General features: G+C 37.4%; 1 protein-coding gene and 1 long non-coding RNA gene across 2 annotated transcripts in view; one reads left to right on the top strand and one right to left on the bottom strand.

Annotated features, from left to right (window-relative positions):
- bub1bb (BUB1 mitotic checkpoint serine/threonine kinase Bb) overlaps nt 1-14,293 on the bottom strand; it is a 62,550-nt gene that overhangs the window by 27,478 nt on the left and 20,779 nt on the right. Inside the window, exons 11-15 of the mRNA XM_039742037.1 lie at nt 13,988-14,109; nt 12,021-12,067; nt 6,264-6,353; nt 4,430-4,499; nt 863-947 (exon numbers count right to left, since the gene is read on the bottom strand). Coding sequence (XP_039597971.1) covers nt 863-947; nt 4,430-4,499; nt 6,264-6,353; nt 12,021-12,067; nt 13,988-14,109 — 414 coding nt within the window. The remainder of the gene's footprint in view (nt 1-862; nt 948-4,429; nt 4,500-6,263; nt 6,354-12,020; nt 12,068-13,987; nt 14,110-14,293) is intronic.
- LOC120518984 overlaps nt 1-14,293 on the top strand; it is a 66,966-nt gene that overhangs the window by 41,875 nt on the left and 10,798 nt on the right. The window lies entirely within an intron of this gene.

Genomic DNA, 14,293 nt, shown 5'->3' with positions numbered 1-14,293 from the left:
TTCCTAATACACTCAGCATCTCTCCTCTGCACATGACCAAACCAACGCAATCTCGCCTCTCTGACTTTGTCTCCCAACCGTCCAACCTGAGCCAACCCTCTAATGTACTCAATTCTAATCCTATACTGCAAAAATGAAAAGTAAAACTGTAAATAAGCAGTGGCGCCACCTGCTGTTCATTGAATTTTCATTTTCCACCTTGCATTTTTATTTTCAAGTTCTCAAAATGCAAATACAATGGGTCAATGGGCGGGGCTTTGAACCTCAATTGTTTGTCCTTCGTTGCTGTACAGCCACTTCGATTGATAGAATACTTGTCACTTCGACTGTGTTTAATTCACGTGATTTTGATCGTTTCACCCCTGTACTACAAACCAACTCTGTACAGTTGCACGGGTTTTTCCAACTACTGCAGCAAAAGGCAAGCAATCCTTTTATGGATAGAGAGCTAGTATAGTACTATCAGACAACTTAGAACTTCTGAAGCTTTTCTTCTTACTATTCCAAAGTCCTTTTTCACATACATGGCTCTTATCATCCATAACTCTTATTGGTTAAATCAAGAAGCTCTGCCTTTAACATTTAGTTTAAATATGTCCTTTCAGCTTTGAGTTTCTATGGTCCTTGGTGTTCACTGTGATTTTAATGGCAGTATATCAATGTATTACATTACCTTGGCCTACTAACCTTAAAAGCTCTTGTAAACATTTATTTACCTTGTTCTGTAGCTTTAATCAGCATTGATAGGAAACTTCATGAATAAAAACAAATATTCTATATATGATCATAACACAAACAGTAAAACAATTCAATCAGAACATTGAACACAAAAAAAGCACGCGTTAAAAAGAGAAATACTTACTGCCTGGTCCGTTGGTGGTGCAGAGGAAACATATTCTACAGGCTTTAGAACATTATTCAAAGCTGTTGAAACTGTGGGCTTGCAACTACAAAGAATGGTGTAAATTAATATAAATACAAACAGATCATACATATGCAATAAAACACTGCAAATATAAAATAACATTTCAAAAGGGGCCTTTAATCCAATCCAGGGTCACAGGAAACAACTCTAGAAAGGAGTGCCAGAGAATTACATATTATTTAAACCTGCATGTTAAAAGAAAAATCCACAGATATGGAGAAAGTACAAAAATGAACAGTGTCTTGGTTTTAGAACCCTGAACCGCTTACAATGCATCATATCAACATAAATGTTTGAATTGTGCTGCACATAGTTGAGATATACTGCTTCAACATTGTGTCCTTTCTCACCATAATAAAAGCATATATAAAATCCAACATCTGTCTGTCTGTCCGTTTTACAACAAAAGAACTACTTAACGGATTTAGATCGGGTTTTTATCTATACTTTTCTTGAACATTCTGGTTGATTTTGCAACTTCTCTCATCGCGTTAAGAATTATAGTTGGCTTGCAGGAGCGTTATATTCATGCTATTCTGAGACAGAGGCTGCGGGCCGAGGTGAAGCACAACATCAGGAGTAGAGAATCGGGTAGGGCCCTCCGCCCTGTCCTGTTTCACTACTACGCGGGCAGAGCCTCAGGAGACGGCTACTTTACACTAAAAATAAGTAATGTGTTTTTATTTTAAACTGAAAGTAAAATTAAAAAGTGAGGCAATTGTTTATTCTGTTTCCATATATTTTAAAAGATATGGGTTATGCAGGGTGGTAGTGAATCACAAATGTACCTTCATACATAAAGTAGATATTACTATCAAGGGGGGGTGTGGGCTGTGTTTATCAGAAATTAAACTGCTCAGTGAAGCATCTCCAAGACAGTGTTTCTGCCAGCAGCATTACTGTTAGCACAGCAAAAGACCTTTAAATAACTGGTAGCAACCATTTTTAAGTTACAAAATCAGCTTTACTAAACAAAACACACACACATACACAGTAAAAGACATACAAGACAGACTAGGCAACATAAAACTGTGCAGCATTTTTTAAAATGAGCTTTCCAGCATTCGTTCGAGTCAAGATCACCATCTTTCCATGCTTTTACAGTGTATGTGTGTGCCATCTGTTCTGCAGTATGTTCGGCTTATCTTTCAGCAATATTAAATAGTTCAACCTTCCAAAATGAGGCTAAATACAAGTTAGGCAAGTCAGAGGAGCAAATTATAAACCTGACAAATAAGTAAAAGAAAAACGTGATCAACTGAACTTGTTAACATCATTGACCCATGTCAAATTCTGACTTGGTCTTCGCAGGTATCTTTCTCATTATGTTACTGGCCTACACCTTGAACAGCAATGAAGCCACAGAGTGTTTGCTGGCAACGGCAACATCAGATTCTAAACCCCAAGCCAAACCTTAATTCCTCTACACACAAATCATCACTTTACAGAATAAGTACTCGGTTCCTTGAAGTATGCCTAAAGATACTAATGAATGAAGTAAAGAAAAAATAATCACTGAGTATTCTATGATGTAATCACTTGTCATGCCATGTAAAATTCCAATCTGGAGTCATATCTGGAATTAAGGCTAAATTGATTACACTTGTCTGCTATTTATTACTACTTGGGTCTGCATGTTATATTTATTGTTAGCAACAAAAGGTATTAAAATGAGACATCATGTTCCTGTACAGAGAAAGTGAAAATGTTTTAATTGAAAATAACATACATAAGATAAAGCCTTGTAGGCTGCACTTCTTAAACAGCTGGTTTAACTGGTGGTAATCTTGAGGTACAGTCTTTTAATCAATAACCAGGATGTAAAACAGCCTTTTTAGGAGATGGAGTCATTCCAAAAGTATACCAAGAAAACTACACAGCTGACCAATTATTGCAGGCCATGGGCAACATCTAGGAACAAAGTAATGGTTCAGAGTAAAAGAAAACAAAAAGCAGAGCCTTAGAGACCAAGAAAGTGTGCCAAATTGACAGTAAAAGGAGATTAAAGTAAATGAAGTAGCATTTGTGATGTGTAAATTGAACAGTTCAACTCAAGCACAAAACTAATTTTCATTAACACCAAGTCAGTCTTGATTTAAAATCTGGTAAAGGACTGCAGACCTGGTGCAGCACATCAAGTTACTCCTGTCAACGAAACATAGGTCAGACTGGCGATTTTGATTTTTTTGTAAAGTCACAACTCTTGTCACATCTAAAAGATCCAATAATGGGTTAATCTGCATCTTTCAAGTCAGCATGAATTAAACATCTAATAAGCTACCTTTATTAAGGTAAACCGATTACCTGAGCACAACAGAAATAGTGATCTCTACATAATCTGCAGTGAGGTAACTGTGCAGAATGTATTGCTCATTCTCATTTTAGAACAGGCAAAACAGTGAACTAACAACTTGATACCTTACTAACATTTCTATCAAACTAGAATTTGATGGTTAAAATCTGTTCAGTTAATTCTAATTACTGGGAAACTACCAGGTGTGCTATGGTCTACTGATTAGTTAAGATTTTGTACCAATGCAGAATATATTGAGGTAGTTTTACTGTAACTAGTTGCAGCCATTTGTAACTACATTACAATATTCTATAAACTATTCAGTATTCTCCAGAAGCTGTTTATTGACATGGTTTATGCTTCTTTTGAATTTCTATCACATATATGATCACAAAATGTTTTTCCTATACACATTAAAAATTGTGAAAAATATATCAATTTTTCCTGACCTTTCATCAGTCTCTGTTTTTGAAGCAAGATGTGGGAAGGTTTTATCAACAAATGTTGAGGAATTCACTATTAAAAGATTTTAAGTAGTGAAGAATTCTCTTTCTACTAGAATTTTACCAAAGGGGCTAACACTTTTCTTAACTTTCAAATTGATTTTTTTCCCTAAAAATCACTCCAAACTCCTTAAAAGCAATATCTGGAGTAACACCAGATGGGATAATATAATCGAAGGGAAAAATTTATTGTGGTATCCTATACTGCTTTGCTCATCTAAATTGGAATCCTAAATCACCTCTCAACACAATGAGAAAATGTCAAATACAATCTCAAATCAGAGAAGATGAAATTCAAAGAAACAGTTCAAGATTTTTTTACAATATGGCAAGAATATATTATTGTAAAGTAGCTTTCCAGGTCTTTGCTTTTGATCTATACATATGAGAAATCACATTTGGCCTCTGAAACTCTCTCCCAATATGTTGATGATGTGGTCAGGGGGAACAGTTTTGGCATTTGTTTGGGTAAGATTTTTTGTCCCTTTTACTTTGGGAACACAATATTGTACTGCAGCATTTCTCATCCGAGTGTGCATTTTTGAATGAATTGCAAGTTACCATACGTTTTCTGTCCTCTTAAGACTAGAAATATCCAAGAGAAACATATGAGTGCTTTACTGAAGCAGCATATAAGGAGAACTAAATCCAAAGAAAATAGCTGGATGTTGTGAGAAAGAATAGTTTTAACTTGAAACTGAAACTCACTTTGTTTTGGACTCTGTTGCTTCCTTTTCATCAAAAATTGTAAAGGATGCAGAGACCCCAGTAACTGGTTCTGAAACAGAAAATGTGTTTGTTGATATAATTTAAAACTGTATACAGTATGATATTTGCATTTTAACAGAACTATAGTCTGAAACAAAAAACAAGAGATATGGACTTTCTATAGGAATAAGAAGAGTAACACATTAAGATACTGTAATTAAAGCCTTGTTTAAATTTAGAAACATTCCTAACTGTAAGTGAATAACCAATAGAAGTGTTTTACAATTTAGCACCTACAAGAAACACTTATAGACATTATAGGCTTCTTTTCATTGAATTATTTTTACATACATTACATGGAATTGAGCCTAAATATACTGAAAAATCTCTGGACAAGCATAGCTCACACTACCTTTTGTCAGGGATGCCAAGTTGTGGTTACTCTATACCTAGTTAAGCATGTTGTGTTAAACAGTCATCAGTGACTGGTGAAATACAGGTTTTCAAGAAAACCCAAGTGGACAAAGTGAGAGTCTGCAAATTCAACACAAACAGTAGCTAAGCTCCGAGTTGAGTCTATATGAAAAGAGTTCTGAAGCAGCACTTGAAATTACTTGACCTCTTCTTAATATTAGCAAATTAAACACTAAGTGAAAAGAATGGTGTGTCATTTAGACGATTATCATTTTAGGTCTGCTGTAAGAGATAAATGTGTATTTGGTCACGGTAGACCAGAGTATTGCAATTACCTTAGTCTAATTTCTGTTTGCATTATGGCTTAAATATGAAAGTGCTTTTGAGAAAAATATGACAGAAGCATTATATAACCGCTAGTATTCTTCATGTTTTTAATAATCTAGGATTCCCCCCAAAAGTATACCCAAACAGGTTTTTACCTAACACTTCTGTTCATTATTTTTGTTTTCAGTAAACATGAATCATTACTGGGAAAATTAAAATTATACTCTTTTCTCATTTCAGGGAACATTAACAACATTGTTTTAATATATTATTTATCCCATGTGGTTTGTAGTAATGAGAAAAATGTTTAATCTATTGAAAGAGGAAACAAAGTTTCTGATAGAATGGGTGCCTAATGGTGACCAGTGCGAGGCAAGAACAAGCAATATAAAAATGACCATGAAGAAAAAAAAAAAACACACACACACAAAATTGTGCTTTTGAATTGAAGACCTCACCCTCTTACCCCTGATTGGTCAAGAGTCCTATCTTCAATTCAGATGTGCAACCCTGTGTAAATGGACTTCCTGTTTGCGGTCTACTTTCATTTTTTGGTAATAGGTATTTGACAATATTTTAACACAAAATGCAAGTGTTTTGCAGTTTATGAGCATACAACAGGATGTCTTGATGAGTGCATTATGCTACACGAGTAACATTCTTTTTCATGGACGTTTTTGATAATTGTTTGCCATTGTCTAGCATTTATCACCACAGGCTTTCATCCTGTCAGAAACTTTATCACCATTCACCATGAAAACATGAGATTAACAATTTTACTTCCCAGCCACTACAAACCTAGGATAAACAAATATTTGTGTGTGTAGTTTATTTACATTTACTTCTATGAAGTCCTTTAATGTAGAACATCCAAAATATGATAACAACTGGGCACTCAGACACCATCCTATTCCTTTCAGTAACATATTTTCCAAGAACAAAAAGGTGTCAGATTCTAAATGTCAATTCAGGAAAGAATGTGGTTCTTATTCAGTTTATGGGGATTCTTGCAAAGCTTAATAGAGATGGCTTTAGAAACTTTGGAAAATAAAACAATAAACACAAATTCATACATCTGAAATTGTAGTCTTACCAGTATAACCACCTTGAAAGCATTCAGCCACTACCAAATCATCCAAATAATGTGGCGGCAAAAAAACATCTCCATCACTTAAACATTGATCTACACAAAGAAAGAAGTTGACCAGTCAAAGCAAATTTTGAAAAGCTGAGCAACACATATTGTCATTTCATCATTCTGCTTCTTTAATTAAATTAAAAACATACCAAAAACCCAACAAAATCAAATATTACATTATATAAATATTGTAAACTTGACACTAAATTGCATATTTAAAAAAAAAAACCTTTAGGTTTCACCTATGTAACACTAGAATTCGTGAGGAACTCGATTAAATGGCTGTGTTAATAACGACATAAATAATCTCTACGGGGTGGGGAGGAGGGAGACGACCTCTAAACCAGAATCCAAGTTAATGTTACATGAAAACAAATATTCTTAAAGTAAGTGAACACTGCTATTTCATTTCTCGTGTTGTTATATTTTAAGGTGCTTGATAAGTAAAGAAAACAATGCAACCTTACAACCATCTTTAAAAGATTTCCTTAACACAAAGCCAAGACTGATTAGATTGACAAATAACTTCACAGTATAATGTAAACCAGTGAAACTTTTAGCTTTTTGTCTACATTAATATTGCTTTTGTATCTACTCTGCAATAACAAAACATTTGAATAATTTAAGGAATACAAAAAACTGTCATAGAACTCAAAAACACAGACATATGCCACACAATGTTAGTGTTTAACCATCAACCTAACCTACCACAGCATTAGAAAGGAAGGTTCCAGAGCAGGGGCGGCACGGTGGCGCAGTGGTAGCGCTGCTGCCTCGCAGTTAGGAGACCCGGGTTCGCTTCCCAGGACCTCCCTGCGTGGAGTTTGCATGTTCTCCCCGTGTCTGCGTGGGTTTCCTCCGGGCGCTCCGGTTTCCTCCCACAGTCCAAAGACATGCAGGTTAGGTGGATTGGCAATTCTAAATTGGCCCTAGTGTGTGCTTGGTGTCTGGGTGTGTTTGTGTGTGTCCTGCGGTGGGTTGGCACCCTGCCCAGGATTGTTTCCTGCCTTGTGCCCTGTGTTGGCTGGGATTGGCTCCAGCAGACCCCCGTGACCCTGTGTTTGGATTCAGCGGGTTAGAAGATGGATGGTTCCAGAGCAGTCTTAACCAAAAGACCACATAAAACTGTTGGCAATAGCATTACAATAGTATATGAGTTATAATGGGTTATAAAAGTTGTTTCATTTTGTTCCAATTTGTAAGGGTTTTTTTTTTTTTTTAAATATAAATGAAAGGTGTTTTAACATCAGTATTAAGTGATTACCGTATACAGTACACAAAAAGTCACTTTAAACCTAACGCCACATAAAAGGTTATGAAAACAATATTTTAAAATAAATCTTGCAGTTTATGTAGGTGGAAACGACAATTATAATATTAATATACTATATATAAGCCTGGAAAGACAAGTTAAGTTTTATGGAGAACTGAGAAAACAAGAACTGAACGATGTTAAATGGTAAAAGCATAACATCAAATACAGCCTGAAAAACTGTAAAATACAACAGGAAGTATTCACTTTCTCCTTCCAAGGGAGTGACTGTAAGGAACATGAACATTTCTCAAGAACAGTGCAGCAAGGCTTTGGAAAGCAAGACCACTAACTTTAGAGAACTTTGTCTTATAACAAAAGTACTCTTGAGCAAATTACAAAGAGAAGATAAATATGCACTATATCAGATAGACAGACTGGAAAGGCAAAAACCAGCAGTTATTTGTGCAAACAAAACTTTAAGTCTACACAGTTGCATATATAAATATGTATCCTGGCCCCCTAAACCCTAAAAGAATTTGCAGGTTTCAAAAAGCCGTAAGAAAATAGCAGCAAAATAAAGTACAATTAGAGGAAGTAATGTAAAACTGATAGCAGATGGTAAAATAAATGTGTACATGGCATAACACTCAAGTACATCCAGGCAGTGTTGAATATTGTGGGAAAATAATCTATGCATTTTTAGTACGTCAGGCTATATTTACGTATTCTGTGCAGAACAGCTTACAGTGGTAAACATGGAGGGTACTCTTCAATTTAAGAATATCTAGTTAAAAACCCATTATCCTTGCCTCCATTATTTACATTCACGGCTCCAAAAAATCATTTAAAGATTCACTCAAATCATGGATGTGACAGTAACTTGGCACCTGTGCATGAGACTCTGTAATTGTTCCAAATATTTGCAATATACACGCAGGAGTGTTCTCTGGAGCTTTGCCTAATAAACAGCCTTGCATTAATGGTGCTCTGCAGATTGACTAGGGCATAAATGCTTTTCAGTTAGCACCTTTTTCACTGCTACTGCCACCAGGCAAGAGGTGGCTAGACCACAGAATCTCAGTAGCATTTCTTATTACAGTAGACCCCCGATAATCAGTGCCCCGATTTACAGAGGTTTTGCATTACCTGAGGTGAACCTGTAAGTGAAACGCACTACTTTTCTTAATTCATAAAAGCTTTCCCTGTGAATAATGTACAGAGAACATAAATGCTACAATTTTAAACGAGATTATACCAAGCGAACAGTGGAAGAGCTGGTAACCGTGGATGTGTGGGCGTCAGCCATTCACCCCTCCCCAGATGCATGCCTTGGCTCATCATTATGCCGCCACCATCACTTACTTAGGACTTGTGTGTTTATACATTTCAAAGTGCTGTGGTAAACTGTCAGTGGAAACTGCTAACCTACATTCTCTGGCTCAGAGGCAAGCATTTTGCAGCATGAGCTTAATGAAGATGTCTATTTGTCAGCCCCTCTGAGCCTTGTCTCTGACCACTGTAACCGGTGCACTTTCATGGAGATGTCAGTTGGTGTCTGCTTTAGCCCCCAGCTTCATTCTGATCAACGATTCTTTGTCCACTTGGTAGCCAATTTAAGTGAGACGATTGAGGTGTAATGCTTTGTCTATCCTAGGAATCAAGCTAGGGCTGAATACTGAACATGTAGTCTGTTACTAATTAATGATAAATGCTGTAAACATGTATGACAAAACTCCAAATGTGATGGGTGTAAAAATTGTTACATATATATTTCCCTATACTGTAAAAACTTAACTTTACAACACTAAAGACCTGCATGCATAAAAAGATGGACATTTGAATACAACTGTCATGTGTAAGATATGCAAACGTGCAACAGAGTTGTTTGTTGAGTAATGAAGATTCCTTAGTTCACATTACGTACTGTTCACTCTTCTTGGCAAATTCACTTACAAGTAAACAGTGCTCTTTTATACCATAGCAACAGGGTTATCAGTATATCCTCAATGTTTAATTCACTTGCTTTATGTGAAAAATCTCTTATTCAATCAGTGCTCACAAACTTTAAATGGGGACATCGGCAAAGCAGTATGTTGCCAAAAGGTAGCGACTGTTGTGCTTATTTTCTAAAGCACTTAGGGGTAAAAATTTCATTGTCTTGCTGGATTAAAGTGATTAACTTAGATTTCTTCTTTTTGTTTCTCATCTTGGGTTGTGTTTATCCATGCTGCATTTACAAAGTACACTCATCACCACATTTATTTTAATCTGAACTCTTTTTTTGAGAAATGTTGCCCAAAATCAGTGTATGTAGTGAAGTAAAACCATTAAAGTAACCTTCCTTTCTCAATGTCATTTTTTTTTTTAATCACTATTTTAGAAATAATCCAAATTTGTTACTTAGGAGTCTATTTAATTGCTTACGTTTTACTATGGTCATATGCATTGGATGTCGCTTTCCTGTTTCCACTGCCCTTGCCCGGTACACGCAGCGGCAGAACATTGTAAACGGTTGATCTGTGGAGATGCCCAAGTGTGCAGCAGGAGTGAAGTAAACAGGGCGCAAGTTGCCTGTCTTTAGACTTTCCTTTATAATTTGGGCCGTCCAATAGGATTAGTTTTACACCAGGAGGCTGGCTTTTCCATGTAAATTGTGCATATCAGCACACCTTCCGGTTGCTGAAGGGGATACAACATCCCCTATCCCAACCCCCCCAGTTATTTAGCATGCACAAAAAGGAGTACAACAAAAGTTCCCCGTCCCCCCCACTTCAACCACTGAGTAAAGTAATTATTACTGGAACACTTATGTAATTTCAGTCCCATTTGAATTGTTCAAATGACAGATTTACTAACTTGTCAATTCAAACAAGACTAGTTATATTTTACAGACTTTTTACACAAAGGTAAAAGTCTGTGTAATGTTTACTGAGACATGAACACACAATCTATAACTAGATACAAACATGATTGATTCGAACTGGACTGAAATTACAGAGTTCAGAGCGGTCTACTTTACTCCACCTCCTGGTGTAAAACACAACTAAACACATCCATAAACCTTCGCTTTGGCCTTCCTCTTTTCCTCTTCACTGGCAGCTCTATCCTTAGCATCCTTCTCCCAATATACTCAGCATCTCTCTTCTACACATGTCCAAACCAGCTCAATCTCACCTCTCTGACTTTGTCTCCCAATAGTCCAACTTGAGCTGACCCTCTAATGCCCTCATTTCTAATCCTGTCCATCCTCGTCAAACCCAATGCAAATCTTAGCATCTTTAACTCTGCCACCTCCAGCTCTGTCTCCTGCTTTCTGGTCAATGCCACCGTCTCCAGCCCATATAACATAGCTGGTCTCATTACCGTCCTGTAGACCTTTCCTTTCACTCTTCCTGATATTTGTCTGTCACAAATCACTCCTGACACTCTTCTCCAACCATTTCACTCTGTCTGCACTCTCTTTTTCACCTCTCTTCCACAATCCTCATTACTCTGTACTGTTGATCCCAAGTATGTAAACTCATGCACCTTCGCCAACTCTACTCCCCTCATCCTCACTATTCCACTGACCTCCCTCTCATTCACACACACATGTATTCTGTTTTGTTCCTACTGACCTTCATTCCTCTCCTCTCAACAGCATATCTCCACCTTTCACCTTTATCTATGATGCCACAATTCCGTTTTAAGTTCTCTTATAGTCTTCCAGTAGTTTCATTTGGTTTTTGGCAAGAGTTCGTGGTAATCTCAAAGAAAATATGTTCACTGACAAATTAAGAACTCTTAGTCATTCTCAAACCGGTTTCCTCCAATTAAGAAACAAAGCAGACAGGCACAAGAAAAACATGCAAAGTCCACATAGACTGACAATCAGGTGATGTATTTGAAACTAGTACGCTGGATCAGTACAGTGGCAGCAGTAGTCTGTCTGCACTACTGTGCCATATGAGCTGATAATGTGTTTATTATATTTTAATATCTAAATTTTTTTTAAGTTACAGCTTTCTGTTGAATGCTCAACTCTCCTAAAGTAAAATTTTATTCAGCTTTAACAGGAAAAAACAGTAGGGTATGAATTAAAAAAAATTTTCTCAGCCTTTTTTACATTCTGTAGATTATTACTCTATTGATTATTACTGTAAACATGCTAGATACAATTTACACATGTTTTATAGTGACACGTAGCTTGCTCTGGTAATGTCTTCCAGCAAACTTCCCGCTTTACATATTGTAGAAATTACCTGAACCTTACTAGTAGGCAAAGTCTCAAACCTGCCCTACCCTAGAAAGGTCAGGGATACACAGACTTTGATCCTGAATATGGAAAATGATGTAAAGTTCAGGAGGTTAGATTATTGTCAGTTCAACCACCTTGAAAAATAGTTTATTAATCGCTTTAAAATAGATGCACTTCATAATGCAGATTGAACATTAGTTAGGAAAGAATTAAAAACTACCTTCACAAGAAGCCTCTTCTTTTAAGAAATCCATAGACTTGACATCCCTGCAGATAAACATGATAGCGACATTTTGATTGCTGTACGAGTTTGTTTGTGAAAGAAAACAATTTAAAATTAACTGACCAACTTCATGGGGGGGGAACACAGAATTAAAGCGGATTTAGCAAGCTTAAATCAAACACTTCATAATAGGAGGAAGATTATAGTTAATTCTACCATTTATTACTTGGGTTTAACCAACTTCTTACCCTATTGATTATTCTAATACTCAACCAAAGAAATAGGAATAAGGATAACAAGGGTTTTGCTTCTCTTTAACATATTTGAAGGAACACTTTGAAAACACATCGAATCTCAATGGGGTAAAAAAGAAAAAAAAAAAAAAAATCTTGCTGGATGTCTCTACTGCTATGGACTGGGTAATGTGTTAGGAACGAAAGGATGGGACATCATTTAATGGAAATGAAAATTATCAACATACAGAGGGCTGAATTCAAAGACACCTCTAAAATCAAAGTGAAAAAATGATGCGGCAGGCAAGTCCATTTTGCAGAAATTTCATTGCAGTAACTCCAAATCATACTCAGTAGTTTGTATGGCCTCCATGTGCTTGTAGGCATGCCTAACCACGCCTCTCGGGAGGCCTGCTCCTAATGAGATGATGGATGGTGTCCAGGGGGATCTCCTCCCAGATCTGGACCAGGGCATCACTGAGCTCCTGGACAGTCTGAGGCATCAGATGGAATGAAACATAATGTCCCACCCAGAGGTGTTCTATTGGATTTAGGTCAGGCAAGCGAGCTTGGGGGCCGGTCAATGGTATCAATTCCTTCATCCACTAAGAACTGCTGCATACTTTCGCCACATGAGGCCGGGCATTGTTGTGCACCAGGAGGAACCCAGGACACACTGCACCAGTATAGAGTCTGACAATGGGTCCAAAGGTTTCATCCTGGTATCTAAAGGAAGTTAAGGTGCCACTATCTAGCCTGTAGAGGTCAGTGCCTCCCTCCATGTATATGCCTCCCCAGACCATCACTGACCCACCACCAAACCGGTCATGCTGAGCAATGTTACGTCTGTCACATGTGCTCAGGGTGAACCTGCTCTCATCTGTGAAAAGCACAGGGTGCCAGTGGTGGACCTGCTAATTCTGGTATTCTATGGCAAATACCAATCGAGCTCCACAGTGCCAGACAGTGAGCACAGGGCCCACTAGAGGATGTTAGGCCCTCAGGCCACCCTCATGAAACCTGTTTCCTATTGTTTGGTCAGTGACATTCACGCCAGTGGCCTGCTTGAGGTCATTTTGAAGCGCTCTGGCAGTGCTCATACAGTTTCTCCTTGCCCAAAGGAGCAGATACCGGTACTGCTGATGGTTTAAGGACCTTCTATGGCCTTGTCCAGCTCTCCTAGAGTAACTGCCTGTCTCCTGGAATCTCCTCCGTGCCCTTGAGACTGAGCTGGGAGTCGCAGCAAACCTTCTGACAATGGGAGGCACGTATTGATGTGCCATCCTGGAGAAGTTGGACTACCTGTGTAACCTCTGTAGGGACCAGGTATCACCTCATGCTACCAGTAGTGACACTGACCGTAGCCAAATGCAAAACTAGTGACAAAATAGATGAGGAGGGAAAAATGGCAGTGGTCTCCACCTGTTAAACCATTCCTGTTTTGGGAGCCGTCTCGTGCACCTGTTGCTAATTTAATTAACACCAAAGAAGCTGAAACGGATTAACAACCCCCTCTACTACTTAACTGACCAAATCAATAACCCAGAAGTTTCATTGACTTGATGCTGTACTCTGAATAAAAAAATGTTCCTTTAATTTTTTTGAGCAATATTATATTTATGTAATTCAAAGAAGAAAATTTTAAACTGAAGTGCAACAGTAGAGAAAATCAACTCAGTTTTTCCCTCATACTGGAAAATTTTACAATGGACCTATGAAAGATCGGTTTACCTGGGTGTTGGGAAGGCACCAAACTCTGGCTCTTCGTAGGTTCTCTGGTCATTTAAGTTTACTTTTGGTGCTTGTGTACTTGACACACAACCTGGTTCACTTTGACTGCGTTCAGGCAATACCTGTTTTGAAAACAAGCCTGCACATGTAAGCTGCTCCATTCCACATCGTAAAAGTAGTTAGGTCAAATTCAGTATAATTCCACATTTTTCAGTTTTAAAATTGTGAAAAATGTGTAAACTGATTAAAATAAATATATTTTCTCTTAGTTCAGAGCTGCAAATGACCAGACACTTATTTTAAATT

The sequence above is a fragment of the Polypterus senegalus genome, chromosome 18 (assembly GCF_016835505.1).
Source record: "Polypterus senegalus isolate Bchr_013 chromosome 18, ASM1683550v1, whole genome shotgun sequence".
Taxonomy (NCBI): Eukaryota; Metazoa; Chordata; class Cladistia; order Polypteriformes; family Polypteridae; genus Polypterus; species Polypterus senegalus.
The sequence above is the reverse complement of the archived record's forward strand: the minus strand, read 5'-3'. Positions and strand labels throughout refer to the sequence as shown.